This window comes from Folsomia candida, unplaced genomic scaffold, assembly GCF_002217175.1.
Source record: "Folsomia candida strain VU population unplaced genomic scaffold, ASM221717v1 Fcan01_Sc016, whole genome shotgun sequence".
Classification (NCBI taxonomy): Eukaryota; Metazoa; Arthropoda; class Collembola; order Entomobryomorpha; family Isotomidae; genus Folsomia; species Folsomia candida.
Window position 1 is genome coordinate 720,288 of NW_019091208.1, and position 22,371 is coordinate 742,658.

General features: G+C 38.0%; 3 protein-coding genes and 1 long non-coding RNA gene across 5 annotated transcripts; 1 reads left to right on the top strand and 3 right to left on the bottom strand.

The window, feature by feature from the left end:
- Positions 1–211: 211 nt before the first annotated feature.
- LOC110856454 (gelsolin, cytoplasmic) lies at positions 212–5,233 on the bottom strand. Of its 2 annotated transcripts, XM_022104935.2 has the most exons (9): positions 4,841–5,233; positions 4,524–4,598; positions 4,190–4,450; positions 3,022–3,342; positions 2,336–2,884; positions 1,883–2,213; positions 1,244–1,533; positions 950–1,063; positions 212–750 (listed from the first exon to the last, which is right to left on the bottom strand). In XM_022104935.2, exons 1-9 carry the CDS (start codon positions 4,895–4,897, stop codon positions 616–618), a joined length of 2,133 nt encoding a protein of 710 aa, XP_021960627.1. In that variant the 5' UTR covers positions 4,898–5,233; the 3' UTR covers positions 212–615. The 2 variants fall into 2 exon arrangements, with proteins under 2 accessions (XP_021960627.1, XP_035713061.1); XM_035857168.1 differs by lacking the exon at positions 4,524–4,598 and having other exon boundaries at positions 4,841–5,232.
- A 713-nt stretch (positions 5,234–5,946) lies between these two features.
- LOC110856577 lies at positions 5,947–15,577 on the top strand. Its single transcript, XM_035857070.1, has 6 exons — positions 5,947–5,970; positions 6,254–6,293; positions 6,607–6,805; positions 7,121–7,348; positions 7,446–7,494; positions 15,394–15,577. The coding sequence occupies exons 1-6, from the start codon at positions 5,947–5,949 to the stop codon at positions 15,568–15,570; spliced, it is 717 nt and encodes a 238-aa protein (XP_035712963.1). The 3' UTR covers positions 15,571–15,577.
- On the bottom strand, positions 9,711–12,009 carry LOC118437773. Its single transcript, XR_004836336.1, has 3 exons — positions 10,537–12,009; positions 10,237–10,472; positions 9,711–10,136 (listed from the first exon to the last, which is right to left on the bottom strand). It is a non-coding gene; the product is annotated as an uncharacterized LOC118437773 (long non-coding RNA).
- A 2,856-nt stretch (positions 15,578–18,433) lies between the features above and the next one.
- On the bottom strand, positions 18,434–19,562 carry LOC110856455 (peptidyl-prolyl cis-trans isomerase E-like). Its single transcript, XM_035857071.1, has 3 exons — positions 19,518–19,562; positions 18,650–18,841; positions 18,434–18,544 (listed from the first exon to the last, which is right to left on the bottom strand). Exons 1-3 carry the CDS (start codon positions 19,560–19,562, stop codon positions 18,434–18,436), a joined length of 348 nt encoding a protein of 115 aa, XP_035712964.1.
- Positions 19,563–22,371: the final 2,809 nt, after the last annotated feature.

Below are 22,371 nucleotides of genomic sequence, written 5' to 3' on the forward strand. Positions count from 1 at the left end.
CGATTGTCACGGATCGGTAACTTCATGTGACTCGACGGGATGATGCCCATACGTCACCGCTCTGTCACACCTTGATTTCCGCATGGAAATTAGCTACCACTAACTCGGTGATCAAAATGCAAAAAGCTTGGTTCGCATTATGTAAGTTCCTTACTCAACAAGTAAAATTAATTATGCACAATACGCAATAAGAATCTGTGACATTTGTGGATATTTTTTCAAAATTGTTATTTATTTTTGTTTTATTTTATTTTCGAGATACATGCAGGTATATTTATTCTTGGAATTTTAGACAATAGAAGAAATTAAAAAACCTGTTCTTAATTTTTAATTGATTAGAATGGACGATAATTAGATTGTTCCAGCAAGACAGCCATAAAAATAATAGTCCTTGTCTTTCAAAAGACATATCATTAATTAAGATGGAAATTTTAAAAATCCCGAAAAAACGCAGGAAGTCTTTCATTGAAATTCACAACCAACGTGTGAATATTTTAAATTTTAAGTTCGCAAAATTTACACATAATTAGGCGGCACCTCTTGAATAAAGGTCAGGAAACATGTACAAGCGCTGAAATACATTGGATGATTTTTTAAAAATTATAACTCGTCTTTTTAATCTTTCCAATAATTGTTGTCCCAAGTGGGAAAGTGTTTTTTGAAAACGTCTGCTTCATAACGTTGCTTCAGAACGATCGCTACCGTCACGCATATTCCTCCCGAACGCATGTAGCTTGTTGCAATGTAATCCTATAAAAAAATCATACTAATATTTTACAAATTTATTGATCTGGACCCTTCAAAATAGTGTTGTGCTTGTGAAAAATAAATGCAACGTGAATTTAATCAAGAGTAAATTTCACTCTGGATTTAGGACAATTTACTTAAAGTTCAGAGTGCATTTACTTTTCAAACGGTTAATATTATCTTTAAGCGTGTATGTGCATACATCAGCCAGACGATGCGAGTAAATTTTCTCTTCGGGCGTTGACCCTTTCCCGATCCAAATGAAAATTTCGTCCCCACCAGAGTCAAGCACCATTACGTCGTCCTCCTCCAAATCCTAAAAATTGAAGTAAAGTAAAGTATTAAATTAAATTAAATCCATGAATAATATGCCAAAAGGAGTTGATAGACTACAAGATCATGCATTAATTCGTGGAAGTAAGATCTACATAGGTAAGTAATATCTTGTGGGGATCATGGGGGTGGAGGAATCCAGCATCATTAATTAAACAATCACCTCCTGCCGGAAGTTGAAGACTTCTTCCACCACCAACTTTTTCTTTCCGAGTGGGATATAGCAGTGAAATAGTCTCGGTCCACCAATGCGACGCTCTGGCTTCGTCATTCTTCCAAGTGCATCGTTATAAGGTCCTTTACCCCCGAGGAGCTCGAAAAATTCTGGAGGCTCCTCTCCTTCCTGTACTTCGATTTTTGTGCCATCTGGAGCCACAAGGTCTGAAATTCCTTTCCCCGTTTCTATCTCTCTCTCAGAGGCACTTGTTCCAATCCAGATGTAAGTTTGCCCTCCTAAATAAATGAACAATTGGTTAGTACTTTTAACCAAACTTGTGTTAATAGATCACAAATTAAACTAATATGAAATTTTCCAAAAACACTCCTAATGCAGGGGTTCAATGCAGATTTTTGCATCCGAAGAGTAGAAAATGCGTAGATAATTTGGGAGGTGAAAATTGCCGACTTCTAGACCATTGTTTTTCTCTCTGGATGCAAATATCTGTGCCAAACCTACATATGGTGCTATTTTGTAAACTTTGCAGTAACAAAATTTGAGATGGATTGGCATTAATTTGGTCAAAGTTGGAGGCCTTAATTGTTAGTATAGTAGCTAATGAATTATATACTTAATTAAGAAAACCTTTATCATTTAAAATAAAGACATCATCGGAATCCAAGGAACCGGACTTCAGCTCCACTTCAACCGCTCTCGTGTCCCAGTCACACGTTCCTCGAACATGAAACAATCTGCCTTGCTCCTCTCCTTCAATTTCCTCATTTTCTTCTCCAACTTTCTTAAAGGCGGAGACATGGCCCCCCAAATATACGACCATTCTTCCTTTAAAAATTCTTAAAAAGTGGCTAGGCTCCTCCCCCTGTAGGACTCGAACCATAACCGCTCTCAGCTGCAGCTCTTCATCCAGCTTTACCGCGTGCATGGCAGAAGCCCCAATTTCATCCGAGGTGGAATCCTAAGTTTTAGTTTAATAAATTGCTTAATAAGATACTAGTAATTATTGCAATTGATCAATGTTAATGTTGATAGCAGTGTCATCCTTGCGAGACCTAACAAATGTAAAACAATAAGACATACCTTCCCTTGCCAATAGTAGAGTATATATTTCTCCTCTCCATCTTCCTCGTACGTGTATCGAAGAACGTAGGAATCCCCTCGGTAAAATACTCCATATTTTTCTGCCGGAACGGGGGCCAGTTGAAAGTTTTCTACTCGCCAGAGTTCTGCTTTCCCAGAACCATCATCGGGACAGAAGTCGTTGCAACTTCCTTGGTGTTTAGCAAGCTTTTTGGGTTTTTCTTCTTTTTCTATAGAGTCTGTCCACGTCGTAAAGTATTGCTTAAAAGCTGTAGTTTCGGCGCCACCAAGGACTTTTTGAATATTGGTCCATAAAGGGTAGCCTTTTGATTTCAAGAATTTTTCGGCGCAAGAAAATGCTTCCGTCTTTTCTGTCTGGGCGGAGGAGCTTCCCAGCCAGACGAAGATGTCGGGGACGCCACTAGGGTCCAGGATGAAGCAGTCGGAGGGATTTAGCATTTCAGAGGATAAGTTGTCGACCCCAATTTTATCGACGAGCATTGAGCCGCTTGAGTCACTAACTCGATATAACGTGACTGATGTCTTTTTCTGAAAAATCCAATAGCATTTTATAAATTAAACCTTTTATTAATGTTTAGCTAAAATTTTTACATGATGAAGGCCCCATGCCAAATATAATAATTAAATTAAATTCAAGTAACAACGATTAACCTAAAAATTCTCACATTTTGCACTTCCACATTTGCCATTTCGTCATCATCATCATCCTCTTCTGGTGGATCTGCCAGTAAATCCCTCGTCCCACCTCCGAGTGCAGCAAAGAAATCTTCAACCACGGATTGCTCCGAATTTTGTTTGACTTGTATGATTTCAATATCATTTTCATCCCCACTGTAGTCTTGAGCTTTAATGTTCCCTGCCGCATGAAGAGCCTTGTATCGCTCACAGCTTTTGGAAAATTTACCAAAGTAGACCCAGATCTGGGTGGGCGTGCAGAGAATAAAGCAGTCCCCTTTATTCATTGAAGTTACTGATACCGTAGCCAACTGAAAAAATTCAAAAATTTTAATGTTAAGATTAATTTTTAAATGATTATTTAAATGATTATGCAAATTTAGGAAGCCAAGTCAGGTCATGATAAAAGCGGCGACATTTCATTTTGCATGAAAATCGGAGGAGCATTTATTATTTCCAATGAAACCCAAGTAAAATCTCTCGCTCCAACGGAACAAAGTCAAATTACATATGCGGATGAAGGAGAAATAGACCTACACAACTCAACTAATATTCGTTGCTTTGCTGTTGCTTCAACACACAGCAAGTATTATTTATACGTATGTATGTATGTACAAACTGTACTGCATGGTGAACATTATTTAACCAATTTAATGTTAAAACCCTTGTGTCGTGGTTGGATTTGTGAGCAATTCCAATTCAATGCCATCCGTGTGTAATAAATATTGTAAAGTAGTATAAAATATATTTATGTAAAAAGGACCCGTCCATTTTTAGTCCGGTCTGGAAATATACTCCAGGATGTATAAATTCAATATGCATTCCAAGCTAAAACGGAAACTGAAAGCAAACACCAAAACCCTCAATTTTGCTGGAGAGATTATTATAGACCAATCATCATTTGAAAAAATCTCAAATTGCGAATAATTAGAAATTTAGCATGTCGGATCATTAATGTTGCAATACGCTCATAATCATAAACGTGCATGTACATATGTATATATGCCAAAATAGTAATACCCAAACTAATCTTAATCGTTATTTAAAGTGGCATAATCTGCTCACGTGTAGTAATTCACAAAAGTTTCTCCACATCATAAAACTTTACACAAATCCTCAAGCGCAAAAGCGGGATGCATGTAAGTAATTAATTTTTACCTGAGTTACTCTCACATTCCGTTTTCCCTTGACCTGATACAGCTTAGTGGATGGGTCTACTTCATCAATATATCGAACGCCATTGGTAAAGAGGGCACAGAAAATGGCACATTCATGCCCCTCACATTCCCGATACGCCACTGGAGCAGGGTCAAGAAGGTCACCCAGCTTTTGAGCGAAGGCTGCCACAACATCCTTGTCCGCGGCGGAGGACTTTTTTCCAATCCAGAAATGCAGGCTGCGTTCCAAACCTTCAGTTGTCTAAACGGAAAACAAAAAAATTTACAAAATTCTGATAAGTCCCGAAGAAAATGGAATAAGTATAAATATGTACGTTTAAAGCAAGGTAACACTTGTCACTATAAAATTTCCCGTGATCAGCAGCATCAACTTTTACGAGGTTTCCATCCTGGAAATATTACACTCTTATAAATAATGTTACACATTTGCAAAGTACATAAATGCATTCTGAATTCAATGTTAAGCAAACTTAACAAAATCTTTAGTCTGAATTTAGTATAGTTTACTGAATGTGGAACTCAGAGTGCATTTACTCATCAGAAGGGCGGCATTATTTTTAAGAGTGTCAGCAATTATGTATGTAAATACTTTATTTTATCGAAGTATTTCGCAATTAAATTACATTCTTACCTCAACTTTCCACACTTCAATTCCAGCCTGCACTCCGGCTTCGCCAAATTCTTCCATATTTTAAATAACTCAACACTAACTGAAATATTTATTATTTGCTTCGACTTCAGATAGGAAATAATGACAAGTGTAACAGTTGTACTCGCCCCGGAAATATTTGTTACACAGACGAATAATTTTATGTTTGGCCTAAATTACAAGTACGTACGTTGCGACCAGATGGGAATGAATCTTGCGAGTGAAAGTGCAAAGTTGGAGTGGGGAAAGTTCTATCGATCGTGTTATGTAGCTCAATTCACTGCGGAAAAGTTCTTTGCCAAGTCAATTGCAATGTAAACACACGTTTATTGTTACACTGCACGGAGTAAAACCATCATACATGATGGCGAGATACTTATCACGGTTGAGTTGAATATCCGGTTTTTTGGATAATCCCTCCCTGGATCGGATCGCACATATTTCTTCAACGTTGATTCGACTCTACTCTGTCATTTGCTGCGACACCAAATACTAGAATCCGAGATATGTACATATGCAAATGCACACATAAAATTGCTGCCCGGCAATATTATTTATTTCGTAAAACAATAAGTTGAAGTAAATAAATTTAAATTGAACACGAATGTGTACGCACATATGTGCATCTATTATTTACAGAGGGCGGATATGTATGAACATAAATTCCGCAAAATATGTATTTGTGTAATTTGTTAATAAAAAACCCCAAAAATTTGCGCATAAAATTTTTTTACTTAAAGTTTCTACTATATTTAAACTGATGGTGAGGAAACCTGACGAAAAATGTTGTTACACAAAAACCCTCGAAATATCTAATAGAATATTTATATTTAGAAAAATACGCGAAACATACAGGAAAATATACATATGTACGAAAAATCCTCAAAATATGTATACATAGTTTCATATATGAAAATATGTAACATGTACCCTAAATACCCTAAAATATGAAAAACTATGTTTGAATTTTTGCGATCGTGCTTAGATGAGATGTTATTATACGAAGTTTTAGTACGATACGATTTGTCATGAAAAAGTTATAAATACATATGTGCATATCCGCCGTCGGATTATTTACATCTGTTAATATGCTTATTATTGGTTATCTAACTGTAAGAAATCTCTACTACCAAGTACCGAAAGACTTTTCGAGAGTGTAACCATTTATATTAGACAACTTCATACACATTTCTTAATTTTATCAAATGCTTTATGCATTTTCATGGAAATCCTTTGTCTCCTGCAAAGCATTGCACGGATTCTCGCGAATGGAGAATTTTTGGCACGAGTTTGATTCCGCCTGTTCCTCTGCTCCGTGATTTCTTGTTTTTACTTAAACCACACTGAATATGCACTATTTAGTAAATATTTTTACTATTTTACGCATTTTTTTAGCTGGCTGAAATCACAAATAGATTAAAGTTTCCGTTCCCCAGTAAGTAAGTCAAATATCCAGTTAAACTTGGACCGTGAGCTGGTTAAAATCGTAATTCCGGATAAGATTTTTTGGAAAATACGAAAAAAATTCGAAAGTCAACCTTTCTTTATGTAACTTATTTGCGCCAGGTGCTAATTAGTTAATTAAGTCGTAAATAACAAAGTACTGCTCTTATCAGAAAGGGGCGACAAAGGGGAGGGGACATATTTAATTTGAATATTGAGGAACGTCATAATGACAGGGTTTTTTTACAAAACATCTTTTTATAAATATTTTTACACATTTATTTCTCATCACTTTATTTATTTAGAAAATTATCACGATCAGGCCGGTGTCCTGGACGAGGTAGAGATCAAAGTGGAAAACGACGCCGCATTGGGTACCGACCCTTTGGGAGACGTGGAGCAATTTTTGACCAAACACAGTGACAAATTTAGTACCGCTTGTGACCCCGAGAGGATCTCATTCTTACAAAAATCTGACCACGAGACTGTAATAAAATCACGACGGTACGACATTGGTAACTTTGTAAAATCCGTACGTATTGTACGTATTGTGTTATAACCTAGATAATGTTGCAAGCTTTTACAAAACTTAAAGTGACCCCCTTAACTTGAGAAAGCTTAGAAAATTGGTAGTCTGACCTGGTTATAAAATTTTGTAAAAGGTTACGGAGTTTATTTATGTACCATATTACCAAGCATTGCGTGAATTACATTACGTCAGTATTTACTTAAAATTTACCAATATAATCATTTGAATGTGAGGGTTCTATCGATATTTTTCCCCAAAAAACGTTACAAATTTAATTATTATCTTCGTAGAAAACGGAGACGCGACGATTCTCCGCCTCCGCCACCAAGTGACCTTAAACTGAATCGTATTCCTGAACCTCGAACGTACTCTAGAAAACGTACAAAACCCACAAATCACGATATCGCTTCGTCCTCCTCCACGTCCATCGTGCGAGAAAACGAAGTCGTGGACGAGGTATTTGAGGTCAAGGTTGAAGATCCCGACGAACTTGACAATAACAACGAAGAAATTTTCTGGTAAGTTGAATATTTAACCGAATGATTAACAAATAAACAACCCCAATGCTGGAAATTTGCGGACGCAGTCTTTGTATAAGGATAACTTTACTTTCAGGCAATCAAAAACACCTCAGGAATCGCCCCCTCCGGAAGTAAAAACCCAAGTAAGTCCAGTCCAAGCTGAGCAAGTACAAGTATTCATGAGCGCCACCCACCACCCTTAAAAATTTAACGCGTGTCGAAATCATTTGTCACATTCACATTATTCTCGTTGCACGCATCGTCAGCGGTCAGGGGACGTGCATAACTCGAGCTTGCTATGGTCCATTTAGAAAAGGTAGAACATCGGCCAATGTTAATAAAAATGAAAGGCTAAATGGCCGACCTCTCCATAAGTAATAACATGTGAAGTTTCGAAATTAATTGTGCGGCCAGTTGTTGATGGATTTTCAAAATGGCGCCCGTTTTGGAAACCTTGGACCCTTGCGCGAAATACATATTTTCAAATTTTTGAAATTTGACCCCACCCACCAGTTATCCAGGTCACCAGGTCAAAAACATGAAGTGACACTTTTATATCGAATTTCGAAATTCTATGTCGGGTTTCGAAAGATCTTGGTACAATTCTTGGCGGATAGTCAGGTCAACATATCCAGCGATTATCTGGCCGCACCCCCTCATTACAAGTCAAAGTGGGAGTGGTCAAAGGACAAGTTCGACAAATTAAAGTAGAAAAAAATTTCCTAGCGTCGTGATTTTCGAAATTCAAGATCGCCATTACACATAATATTGATGCTGCACCCCATCCTAACGACAGGATGTTATCGTTGAACCCCTGGCGACAAAGGGGTGTGGCCATTGGCGCTTCTGCGAATACCCAACTAAAGTACGTCATGCGACATATCATTCTCTCATACACTTTGTATACTGTCATCCCATCGAAGGGTGATCTCAAAAATTCAAACCAGAGGTCGACGCCGACAAATTTTCGGCGGCACCGGCGCTAGTTTTTGGTGATTTTTTCGGCGGCGTCGGCGGCGCGGCGCGGCGTCGCAATGTTAAAGGTATAGGAAATTAAATTTTTCGGCGGCGGCGGCGCGTAAAATTCATCGGCGTATGGCGGCGCGGCGGCGTGAGATCGGCGGCGTCGACCCCTGATTCAAACATTGTTTTCCATATTTTACATATTTTAGGGGTTTCGTACATATACATATTTTCATACATATTTTGAGGTTTTTTACGTACATGCACATATTTTCCTACATACTCAAGCCTTTTTCTAAAAATAAATACTTGAATACATATTTCGAGTTTTTTATGTGAAAATATTTTTTTTTATTCGGAAGTTAAAGTTTTGTCAAAATTATATTTTCATGATAATGGTGTTCATGTGAACGACTAGCAAATCCAGTTTGCCCCATTTTTCAAGTAAAAAAATTACCCCTGAAAATTTCTAAATGTAACTAATGTCGCATTATTGGTTATTAGATGAAGATTAAAATGAAATATTTAATAATTCGTTGATAAGAGTGTTAAAACGTTGAAAGGTTTGGACAATTAAATTTAAATAGGGTAGAAAATTGCAATAGAAAAATATGCTTTATGTGCATATTTTGGTGTTTTTTAAGCACATACTACATACATATTTTGAGGAATTTAAGTACATACATATCCGCCCTATGCTTCTTATCTTCTAATATTTTCTTTTTGGCTTCGACGAGGGACAGAAGTAGTTTTATTTCGAACGTCGTGAACGTTGTTCGTTTTGACCCAGTGGGAAAATTTTTATTTGGTGCAATACTGTCAAAATCATTATCCGGGGTGGGGGTGGATTTGGTGGGGGTGGGGGTGGAATTATAAATGCCGTAATAGATAAGTAATTCCAATTTCTTAAAAAGTAGGTATAAAATATGTGACACGGGAAAACAAATTGTGTTTGAGACATGAATTCCTAGAAGCTTAAGTCGTTATAGGTTATGCAGCCGTTTCCATGAAGGTTTAGATTTCAAATCAACAGACTTTGCATTGGGTAATTGCAAGTATGTCCATTCTTTTCCAGATACATATTTTGCGTGCTTTGGGTTGATCGAATATTGTCATTTCCCCATAATCGATTACGTTCTTCACGAGTTCCGAGAAGCTTAAATACTTCTCAGTTACGTATCGCCTTTCCACGAAGCTGCAGAACTCATTATCATCCAAAATGGATGAATTTGTCATCCATACATCAAGATAACTTGTGTAATAAAATGAACATATGTATATGTATCGTGGCGGCCGAGCAGCGGCCGTCACGAGTTATGTCTTGTGTACAAGCCCGTGGACGAAATCTTGAGAAAGAAGTTGTGATTTCTAAACAATATGAATACCTTGTCAATCCATAAAAAATTCTAACAGATAGCTCTAATACTTTGGGATTTATCACCGTAAATGCATTCACGAGAACTTATGACCCCACTATGTACTTAAAAATGTAGCACTGTCTGCATGAACAAAACCTTGCTTCACTTCATCTAAACTAATCTGAGATCCAAGAAAAAGCACAGCCGACTGTGGTGAACGAATTTCCCTCGTGGAAATTCCTGATATGATCCCAGTATAATTTTAAGGAGTTTAATGAATATTACACAAACTACACCTATATAAATTTTCACTTTCTTCGTCCAACAAACCAACCCTCTTAATGCCAGCAATTATTTTTGTCGAGGTCCAATTGATGGGACCAAGCTGCCAAACAGATGATCCTCCAGTGAGCCAGCAAAGCAGTCAGGAAGTTGGCTAAGGAGGTCATCGTCAAAGTCGTCTTCTACAATGATGTTAAAATATTTAATATTTTAATAAAAAATGGCAACCGTTATATAATAAAAAAGTTAATATAGTTGGCTCAAATAAATAGAACTCCTTACCTTTAAACGTGGCCAATAGTCCTTCAAGTCCAACAGTCTGAAGAACTGATTCCAACAACTCCGTCATTTTTTAAAATCCAATTTTATAATACTTTTGAAGAAAAGTCACAAAACTGAGCTGAGGAGGGGAGCTTCCGAGGTTGATAATAACAGATCTGCTTGAAATTTTTACCAATGATACTTTGGGATGAGTAAACCTTAACCCTTGAAGCTTTTGATGCCATGGCCATAAAGAGCTGAGAAATTAATTTCAAAATTTTCAAATTTTCGGGTAGGGAAATGTATCAGATTACTGGGCACCTGTCCGCAAGATATCTCCAGAATAGATGAATATTTTTGAAAACGGTTTTCGGCAATGTATTTCTAATTTTCGGGGGTGGACAAGTTCGATCATGGAGTCAGTCGGACCACCCCCCCTTAGCGCCAGGGGGTGTGGTCAAATACCATTTTGGAATTATTTTTTCTCTTTTCGCATGGATGGCACCCCATGTCACCCTATATTATAAAAAAATTATTTCACCTAGCTACCACACCCCTTCAACTCAGGGGGTGTGGTTATATCGAAACAGGTTATGGTTGAGGAATCAAAATTAAGCACTTTTTGTGCTGAGAGGCTTATTGGCGTGTAATGCTTAATAACATTTAAAATTGAAATTCTTATTACTTTTTCAATTGTTGGTCGATTTTCAAAATTGCGACTGTCTTGGAAAGGTCAGACCCATTGTCGAAATATATATTCCCAGATTTTTGAAATTCGACCACACCCCCTAGAAATTAAGGTCACAATTTAAAAAAATAAGTAAATTACAATTAATTAATACAGCGGAATTCTAAAGCAAAAATCGAATTGCATGTTGAAAAACTACGTCGACCCCCTGGTCACCTTACAAAATGTTCAAGTGGTCACATTCCCCACCCCCAGTGGGTGTGGCCCTCGGTGCCTTTTCGATTTTAACGAAAACATAGGTTGCGACATATCATTTTTCTCAGCTCGATCAGGACATTACCACTGAATACTTAAAATTTCCGAACCACACCCCCAGTGGGTGTGGTTCTCAGTTACTTTCAAACTTAACTGAACCATGTCGTGCGATATGTCATTCTTTTCAGCTTGACGAGGGGGTCTCGACGGAATACCTCAAATTTAAAAAACCACACCCCCAATGGGTGTGGTCGTGTGCGACTTAAAATTTATTAACAACACCCCGATTGTGTGTGGTTAACAATGGGTTAAGAAAAGGAGGTAAAAGTTTCTTTTCATTCAACTACTTACTCTTAGAAAAACAGCATTACAATAATATTAGGCGGTGTTCATACATATATGACTACCAACGTGGTATTGATAAATAATACCGTGTAGTAATAACCAGGTATTAAAATTTTACAATAGTTATATCAGCATAATTTCAATACCAAGTTGCACCAACTTTGATACCGAGAAATCAATATGTACCTGCGTAACTATGCCATATTTCTAACAGTGCATCGTAAAAGGTAATTAAATGAAAGTAGTTAAAAAGCAGTTAAAAATAATTTGAAGTTAGAACAGTAGAATGTAGTTGAAAACGTAGTTGTGCGATCAAAGTAGTTTAACTACATTCCGGAGTAGTTACACATTTTGGTCTGGTTTTCTTCGTGACTTTTAATTTTGTGGAAGTTTTAGGACTTGGGGATACCTTGTATCTTTTGTAGTGTAGGTTTCTATTGGAATTTAATCATTCAGCTGAGAATTTCTTATGTGGCTGAGTAAAATTATATTGTATTTTTCCTTGACATTTTAGGGCCACTGAAATTCCAATCGCTGGGGAGTGATTTCCAAAAATTAATTATTGGTTCAATACACTCCGTTGATTTGAAAAAATGGTATCGTCGTTGAAGCTGCCAAAAGAGCCAAATCCATTTTATGTCAATTGCCAAGAAAGCCAAATCCATTTTGTGTCAATTGCCAAAAGAGCTGAATCCATTTTGTGTCAATTGTCAAAGGGTCCAAGTCCCCTTTTGGGGGGTACTGAGATTTTAGGGTCAATGCATTCTACACAATTTTCTGAACAAGGTAAGTCCGACCAAATTTTTTTTTAAATTCTAAAACGTTCAACATAAATTTTGAAAGCGAGAGTAATTTAGGTGGAAATTACGCCGCACGAACTGAATCTGTGATTCTACCGATTCCGGTGGCCTTTGAATATGTTGTAGTACTACTGTTCATAATATTAATAGTCGCAATTTCTTGGAAAATTTTCTGAGAGGTTACTTGGTTGCTAATTGAAAAATAAATAATCTGCAAGGTAACCTTTCAGAATTTTTTGCGACTAATAATACTGGATGAACAGTAGGTGAGGGAAGGGAAAGTGAAGGAGGGTTTTACTCCATTACACCGTTTGCGTCTGTTACACCCCTCAAAGTGCGAGAAAAATCTGTTTGTTCCAGTCTAAACCTTCACCGAAAATCAAAATTGTGTAGAATGTGATGATTTCTTACATTGTCTCCTATGTAAAAAGTGGTAAATATACTAAAAACAGTTATACATTACACTCATTTGTTGTTACGAATTTACTTGAGTGAGCAAAAGTTGTCTGCATCTCCTCAATTATAGCAATATTGAGTTATAAATGCATCTTTTGTTTTTATGCTCTCCTGACAAATTTTGTTTTGGGATTCAGCCCCTTTGGCAATTGACACAAAATAGATTTGGCTCTTTTGGCAGCTTCAGCGACGATATATCACATAAGGATGTGTCAAATCCGAAAAGTCGTTCAGAACCGCGCCCAATGGGGGTGTGGTTTGGAAATTTTTAGTATCACTCGAATCCTCTCGTCGCACTGAGAAAAATGATATATCGCATGACCTGGTTTCGTTAAAATTGAAAAGCCGCACACGACCACACCCATTGGGGGTGTGGTTTTTTAAATTTGAGGTATTCCGTCGAGACCCCCTCGTCAAGCTGAAAAGAATGACATATCGCACGACATGGTTCAGTTAAGTTTGAAAGTAACTGAGAACCACACCCACTGGGGGTGTGGTTCGGAAATTTTAAGTATTCAGTGGTAATGTCCTGATCGAGCTGAGAAAAATGATATGTCGCAACCTATGTTTTCGTTAAAATCGAAAAGGCACCGAGGGCCACACCCACTGGGGGTGGGGAATGTGACCACTTGAACATTTTGTAAGGTGACCAGGGGGTCGACGTAGTTTTTCAACATGCAATTCGATTTTTGCTTTAGAATTCCGCTGTATTAATTAATTGTAATTTACTTATTTTTTTAAATTGTGACCTTAATTTCTAGGGGGTGTGGTCGAATTTCAAAAATCTGGGAATATATATTTCGACAATGGGTCTGACCTTTCCAAGACAGTCGCAATTTTGAAAATCGACCAACAATTGAAAAAGTAATAAGAATTTCAATTTTAAATGTTATTAAGCATTACACGCCAATAAGCCTCTCAGCACAAAAAGTGCTTAATTTTGATTCCTCAACCATAACCTGTTTCGATATAACCACACCCCCTGAGTTGAAGGGGTGTGGTAGCTAGGTGAAATAATTTTTTTATAATATAGGGTGACATGGGGTGCCATCCATGCGAAAAGAGAAAAAATAATTCCAAAATGGTATTTGACCACACCCCCTGGCGCTAAGGGGGGGTGGTCCGACTGACTCCATGATCGAACTTGTCCACCCCCGAAAATTAGAAATACATTGCCGAAAACCGTTTTCAAAAATATTCATCTATTCTGGAGATATCTTGCGGACAGGTGCCCAGTAATCTGATACATTTCCCTACCCGAAAATTTGAAAATTTTGAAATTAATTTCTCAGCTCTTTATGGCCATGGCATCAAAAGCTTCAAGGGTTAAGGTTTACTCATCCCAAAGTATCATTGGTAAAAATTTCAAGCAGATCTGTTATTATCAACCTCGGAAGCTCCCCTCCTCAGCTCAGTTTTGTGACTTTTCTTCAAAAGTATTATAAAATTGGATTTTAAAAAATGACGGAGTTGTTGGAATCAGTTCTTCAGACTGTTGGACTTGAAGGACTATTGGCCACGTTTAAAGGTAAGGAGTTCTATTTATTTGAGCCAACTATATTAACTTTTTTATTATATAACGGTTGCCATTTTTTATTAAAATATTAAATATTTTAACATCATTGTAGAAGACGACTTTGACGATGACCTCCTTAGCCAACTTCCTGACTGCTTTGCTGGCTCACTGGAGGATCATCTGTTTGGCAGCTTGGTCCCATCAATTGGACCTCGACAAAAATAATTGCTGGCATTAAGAGGGTTGGTTTGTTGGACGAAGAAAGTGAAAATTTATATAGGTGTAGTTTGTGTAATATTCATTAAACTCCTTAAAATTATACTGGGATCATATCAGGAATTTCCACGAGGGAAATTCGTTCACCACAGTCGGCTGTGCTTTTTCTTGGATCTCAGATTAGTTTAGATGAAGTGAAGCAAGGTTTTGTTCATGCAGACAGTGCTACATTTTTAAGTACATAGTGGGGTCATAAGTTCTCGTGAATGCATTTACGGTGATAAATCCCAAAGTATTAGAGCTATCTGTTAGAATTTTTTATGGATTGACAAGGTATTCATATTGTTTAGAAATCACAACTTCTTTCTCAAGATTTCGTCCACGGGCTTGTACACAAGACATAACTCGTGACGGCCGCTGCTCGGCCGCGGCACGCGCCGTTTTCATGTGAAACGTCTTCCACACTTTTCCCCATTGGAGAATAACAAAAAAATTAAAAAATGGCCAGACATTTGCTCTACAGACGTCTGACATTCGTTTGAGTATGCGGAAGATAATAAGAAGGCATCAAGAAGGTGTGAATGTGAGCGAGTTGGCTGTAGAAAGCTAATTTCTGTTTTTGCCGCAAGGAGTAAAGGTTCAAGCCAAGAATTATTTTCAGGGTGTCCCACAGCGAAAAGTTAATAACCTGAACCCTGAAGCCTCCGAAAATCAACATTAGACCTTTCAACAAGAATCTACTCCTGCGCAAGGTGCAAAATTGTCCAAAACTGGCATCAGACGCTTTTTTTATTACTTTTTTCATCCCTAGAACGGTGCTCAGCATCTGCACACCTTTATCTCCTAAATTATGACTTGTGGTCAAAATTATAGATACAAGTATGTTCTAAATCTCACACAAGGGTAGAAGGCCTAAGGTCATTCTTACTGAAGATCTGATCGCTTTTCCAACGAAAACCGTTCGTGCCGCGATCGAGCTGTTTCCGTCACGAGTTATGTCTTGCGTACAAGCCCATGGACGAAATCTTGAAAAAGAAGTCATGATTTCTAAACAATATAAATACTTTGTAAATCCGTAAAAATTTCTAACAGATGGCTCTAATACTTTGAAATTTATCACCCGAAATGCATTCACGAGAACTTATGGTGGGACTATGGATTAATGATTTTTTAGCGATGGGTTTTGTACCTGTCATAATTTTGTATATAATTATAGTTTTAATTTTATTGAAATAAAAAATTTACTCTTATTATTCTGAACGAACCAAATGATAATTATTCTAAGAGAATGTGTGAATAATACTTATAAATTGAGAACAATTTCTTCAACTGTTGGAAAAGTATCACTCAGGAAATGAGTAAAATTTACTACATAATTGGTAAAATTTTAGTTACTTGATGAGTTATTTTTACTCAACTATGGTGCAGGATCTAGTTACCCCATTTCTCATTTGACCAACTAGTTGGACAAAACTTACTCAACTATTGTGCGATTGGATTAACCAACCACAGAGTGTAGTTTTTACACAAGAGTTGTGTCATCGCATTTCGGCATCAACAGTTGAGTAAATTCTGATCAAGGTTGGATAAATTTTCACCAAATTTATTTAGCGTGTAGGACAACTCGTTACACAAAAAATATTATTTATTATACGCTAAAAGATTTACTGATGTATACTATATTACTATATCATTGAATAACGTCATAAATCCTTTTCATTGCAAGTAATTTTTCCAAATTTTTGATTTATGAACAACTTACACAAGTGGGAAATCTAATTAAATTCAGTGTACATAAAAGCATTTACTCCTAACTCTACCATAAAATTTGATTAATAGTTGAATGCGAAATTTTAGTAGCGTACATAGCAACTAAGGAATTCGAACGTACTACAATTGAATCTGGGGATTATTGCATAGAAAACTAGGTTACAAATACTCCAAGTTGTATATCTAAAAACCGCTCATTACAAGTGAAAACTTCAATCCAGCATGTGTGGACATTTATATATGTATTGTTGAACAGCCAAACATTGAGGTCCTGTTTACATACGTCTCATCTAACATAATTAGAAAAACACAATTTATCCTTACATATTACACAACTGACGACGTGTATTTATATTTCCATCAACCTTCAAACACCTTACCCTTGTCGTCGCAAAAAATAAAACATATTTACTTCGCAATGTTGTTGAGGTTACTCCCAATATTCCTCACAATTTTTGCATCTATCTCAAGAACGCAAACCCTCATTTGATAATTTCCTTCAGTTATTTACTGGTTGCTCGTTAGAAATTTTTACGAGCAAAACTTCCGACTATGACGACACACGTTTCTGGATATCAGACGCCAGGTTCATGATTCCAAAGTCGGTTAAGGACATTATGTACGGTTAGTCTCTGCAGCAACGATGAATCAGACGGTAGCGAAATATTTATTATCCCAGAAAAGAAATCTGAAGTCCTTAGTCTCAAAAGATTATTGCCGAATTGGGTTTCTTGATTTGCAAGAAGGGCAGAAAATGGATATGTCGAACAGCGCCGTTATTCTACTACACTTATTGTATCAAAATCCACAACCTCACCATGTCTTTATCCGTAATGGGATCCCTGCACCAGAGGTCAACGCCGCCGATTATACGCCGCCGCGCCGCCAGACGCCGAACCGTTTTGACGCGCCGCCGCCGCCGTGAAAATCTGGTCGGCGCGCCGTCGCCAGTATTCGGCCGCCGATTTACATTTAAATCTGATGAATTTTTCAATTTAGTGTATTTTTAAATATTTTTTAAACTTTTTAAAATTCAAACAGTTTTTCAAATATTATTTTTGTTTGACTTTGAATTTTAAAAATTTTCGTATTGAAATTTACCAGATCAGATTTACGGTACCATCAAATTCAAGTTGACTACTTGACGTTCCAGGAAAGAAATAGGGGCCAAGACTTATTATTATCTAATTATTATCTAGTTTAAACAGCGTAAATAGGGATGCATCATAAAATTATGTAAGAAATGTTACAACTACAGTATGTAACTTATTTAATGATACGATCGCATTTTCTTTATATCGAGATGATTTCGTAATTTAAAAATTTGAAACTCCGTCCAAAAATCTAAAAGGAATCTACGGTCAATTTCCTCGTCGTCGATTTTTAATGTCACACACAGGTCAAAGGTCAAGATTATTTTTCCGAAAAAATTTGAGGGGTCGAAAAAAAAAACTTTGTGGATAATTTTTTTTAACTTTGCAATATTTTTTTTCGGATGCGGCATGTGTTTTGAATAAAAATGAGCTTTGGTCGGACCGTGTACGATTTTTTTGAAGCCCACAGGAATTTTTCGCCAAGGAAAGGTTTGAGGTCTAAAATCGCCACCGTGGCGAAAATTCGAAAACTGAAATATACGTTTTCATATCCAGCCTATCTGTATGCAAACGTATATTTCAGCCTTCGAATTTTCGCCACGGTGGCGATTTTAGACCTCAAACCTTTCCTTGGCGAAAAATTCCTGTGGGCTTCAAAAAAATCGTACACGGTCCGACCAAAGCTCATTTTTCTTCAAAACGCATGCCGCATCCGATAAAAAATATTGCAAAGTTGGAAAAAAATTATCCACAAAGTTCTTTTTTTCGACCCCTCAAATTTTTTCGGAAAAATAATCTTGACCTTTGACCTGTGTGTGACATTAAAACTCGACGACGAGGAAATTGACCGTAGATTCCTTTTAGATTTTTTGACAAAGTTTCAAATTTTTAAATTACGAAATTATCTCGATATAAAGAAAATGCAATTGTATCATTAAACTAGCATCTAAAATATTATCTTGTTCCTGCTAGTGCAATGCTTGTTTAATCCTTTAAGTGTTTCTTTTCTATTTTTGACAGGCTGTCAGGCTTCCCAATAAATTAATTTCATACCAATTTCTCAATTTCTGTTTTTATTTTACCTGAGAACAAATGACATTCTTCCTACAGTGAATTTCCCGATTTTAATGTCCAAGTAGACTTGAGGATTCTTAGGAGTTCTGACAACTGGTCCAGGTGTGACGGCGCCCTTTACACGAATAATAATATGGAATTATATCAAAAATATAACTGTTATTTGTGTTTTACTTGATACATAGTGCTTGTCCTCTATGTCTACGTATTATAATAATACCTCGGTGTTTGATTTTTCTTTCACATCTTCAGGGTCACCTTCTTTATCTTCATTCGCCGCATCCTTAGTGGGATCCTTTCCGACACCCAAGGTTTCTCCAGCATGCTTTTGCAGCCAGCTATCGTCTTGCCAGACAGGCCGAGTTGAAAATTCTCTAACTTTCATGGGCTTGGCCATATTTACTCGAATTGTCTATATAACAAATTAGAAAACTGGGGTCAGAAATCAAGCCAGTGGCTAAATTCTAGTCCAAAATAAGTATAAAAATTATTTCCAGTCATTTTAAAGCAAAGGTTCAGTCAAAACTTGAATATCTCAAAATTTGCAAAAAATTCGCACATTTTCGCATTTATCTCGAAAACTGGCTAAGCGCCCCCCTATTTTTATATCATTACGGATTATTGATCTACTCAATTTTACGCAACTTTTAAGGTATCTAACTTGAAAATCGTTAGAGCGCGAAAAAAATACTATTTCATTGTAATATCTATCTTAATAAGTTACATACTGTAACTGCGTGAAATGAAAAAACCGTGATCTCTGACACAGTTTTAATGAGCACCTCAAACGGTCAAAATTTGACCGTCCAATACTACATGTTCAATTTTTGTCTAAAACTTGTCTGTGCAGGAAGAAACAGTTAATGAAAAGATACATTTTCCAAGAAATATTGCAAATTTTAGATTATTAGCAATGCTAATTTGGCGTGTTGATCCTTCCTATTTAGCGTATATACGTTTAATAATTTATGTAGGCGCCGCCGAAGATATTTGATCACTGCGCCGCGGCGCGCCGCCGCCGCCGACCAATATACATATTCACGCCTCCGCCGCCGCGTAAACCGCCGGCGTTGACCTCTGCCCTTCACCCGTCGACTATCCTCTGCCAGAAGACAGTAGATTTGATTACACATTACGTGATTTTGCCGCCAACATATTTGAAATGTATATTAGGGGAAATACCATTACTATATTGCTCCCAAAAGTTTATTTGGAATTTGAGTTCATTGGAAGGTATAAGAGTTTAAAATCGTATTCGGAATCCCACTCTGACTCAAAGCGAGCTAGCTCAAGGAAGAATTTGGACACTGCTACGAAGCCTCTTTAGGAACATGGATAATCAGCAGGTAGACGTTAGTAACATAATTGAGCTCCCAAAGGATCAAATAGAACTGTATTATAAACAATAGTGGACGAGTCGGATGACATCGACATGCGACTCATCAAAGCCGTCGGCAGATTGCAAACAATATTGGAGGCGTATCCCAAAGTGCAACCCAATTCTCCGCAAGTCAACAACATCAAGCTTCCACGAGTGGAACTCCCGAGTTTCGACGGCACCTTCGAAGGCTGGCAAAGTTTTCAGGACCTCGTTCTCGCCACAGTGGACAACAATAAAACATTGTCGGGGGCACAAAAGTTGCAATATTTAAAATCATGTGTCAAAGGTGATCCTGCTAACATTATTAAGTCGTTTACAGTTACAGAGAGTCACTATAAGGAGGCGTGGTCACTGTTAACCGACCGCTATGACAACAGGCGTGAAATCATTCACGCCATCATCACCCGGATCTTCAGCCATCCAAGCCTGAAGTCCGAGTCAGCGTCTGGTCTACAACAATTGCTGGATGTCGTCATCGAGAGCATCAGATCTCTCAAAGTATTAGTCCGCCCCACCGAGCAGTGGGACGACCTCATTGTGTTCATCATCAACGAGAAGATGGATTTGTGCACCCGGAAAGAGTGGGCAAGATCACATTCCGGGACGGATCCACCCACATTCGACAACCTGCAAGAGTTTCTGGAGAAACACATCAGAGGTATCTCCGCCGGCAGTGTTTCGTCGTCGTCGTCATCCTCTCTACACGGGGAAAATGAATCGTCGGTCATCAGCGCCGTCGTGTCACAACTCATCGTCATCCTCCTCACTACAAGGGGCAAAGGAACGCCGGTCGTCAGCATCGTCGCATCACATCACCTTGTCACCTGCGTTGGAATCATCATGTCCACTATGCAAGAAAAGTCATGATCTACACCAGTGTCAAGCGTTTATTCAGATGTCACCGGGGGAAAGAAGCAATCAGGTTCACAGTCTAGCCCATTGTTACAACTGCCTCAAGGGTCATCACGTGAAGTACTGTCCCAGCAGCAGTACCTGCAAAAAATGCGGAAGGCGTCATCACACCCTCCTTCATTTCAAATATAGGAGACCAGCATCTCCACCATCACCACACGTGGAATCATCAGCGTCGCATTTCAACGCCCTTCAGCCACAGCCGCACACGGCAACCTTGCTGAAGACGCCGTTAGTGCAAATTCGCAATCCAGCCGGCATCTCATTTACATGCCGTGCATTTCTTGATGATGAGTCCTCCTTCATCACAGAAGAATGTGTATCGATCCTTGGCCTTTAGCGAGAAAAAGCAGACATGAAAATCACAGGATTATCATCGTTGTCAATTGGTGATGCTAATTCCAAGGTTAATTTAAATGTGTGCTCTCTTGTTCATGCAGCCAGCTTCGAGGTAAATGCTCTCGTGGTACCCAAGATAACAGCTCCAATGCCACGGTTCCCAATCAACATATCATCATTTTCCTATCTTCAAGGACTTCCAGTGGCAGATCCCAAGTTCCACGAAACTAGCAAGATTGATATCTTACTGGGGGCGGACATCGTCCCATCCATTCTTCGTTCTGGCCTGAAGAATGGGCCGAAGAATTCTCCCATTGCTATAAACACAGTGCTTAGCTGGGTCTTATCAGGAAAGACGCCAGTCCAATCATCCCAGGAAGTCAGAGTCAACCACCTCAGCCTGGATGAAACAGTTTTGCCAAGTGAAGAACTGCCCACCATCCCTCGTCTTACCGAAGAGCAGCAAGGCCAACAGCAAGTACCAAATGCAAATTGCTACCCTCCCCAGCATTCTATCAAAATGACCGACAGCAAAAAGATTATCAACTCCATCTATACAGAATTGCGCGATGAAAAGGACATTGTCAACCTGGATCACGTCCCCTCGATCCCAACTCTCGGCGTGCAGTGGACCCCATCATCCGACACCTCTACTCTTGTCATCAACGCGATGACCAACTCTAACCCCGTCACACTTCGAACAGCAACAGGAGAGACGGAACGATCTATAACAAAACTGGGGGTACATATTATACATATTTATTGGGGGTACATACACAATTTGTGTGTAAGATTCAGGATTCAAAACGTACAAAATATTATATGGAGGGTGGTGGTTTTTAATTTTATCTTACAAAAAACACTATGAATTGTATTTCTATGAATCGTATTAAGCTATCAGATTAATAACTACGAAAAAAATGTGCTACGAGTTGTAGCATGCTAAGAATTGTATGTTTGCTATGAATTGTACCTGCTACGAATTTCATGCTATTAACCGTCTGGCACCCACAAACCTAAGCCCTATCATTTCAAATTTCAATAATTCATTTCTTTCATTCAAGTTTTGACATTTTTTTTCATTTGTATCTTTCAGACATGAACACAATGACCACTCAGCACCAAAAAACTCGTCGCCAACTTCAAACTACGATCCCCATTCAAATCCCATGCACGGCGCGAGCCTAAAAACTCAAACAGTTCGTGTTTTTCTCCCCTGTATGAATGTGTTTGCTTCGTTTTCAAAATTTTCCAGTACCGGTTTGAATGTGGAGTTCGGTGTGCAGTGATGGGCGTCGCCTGATGTCATT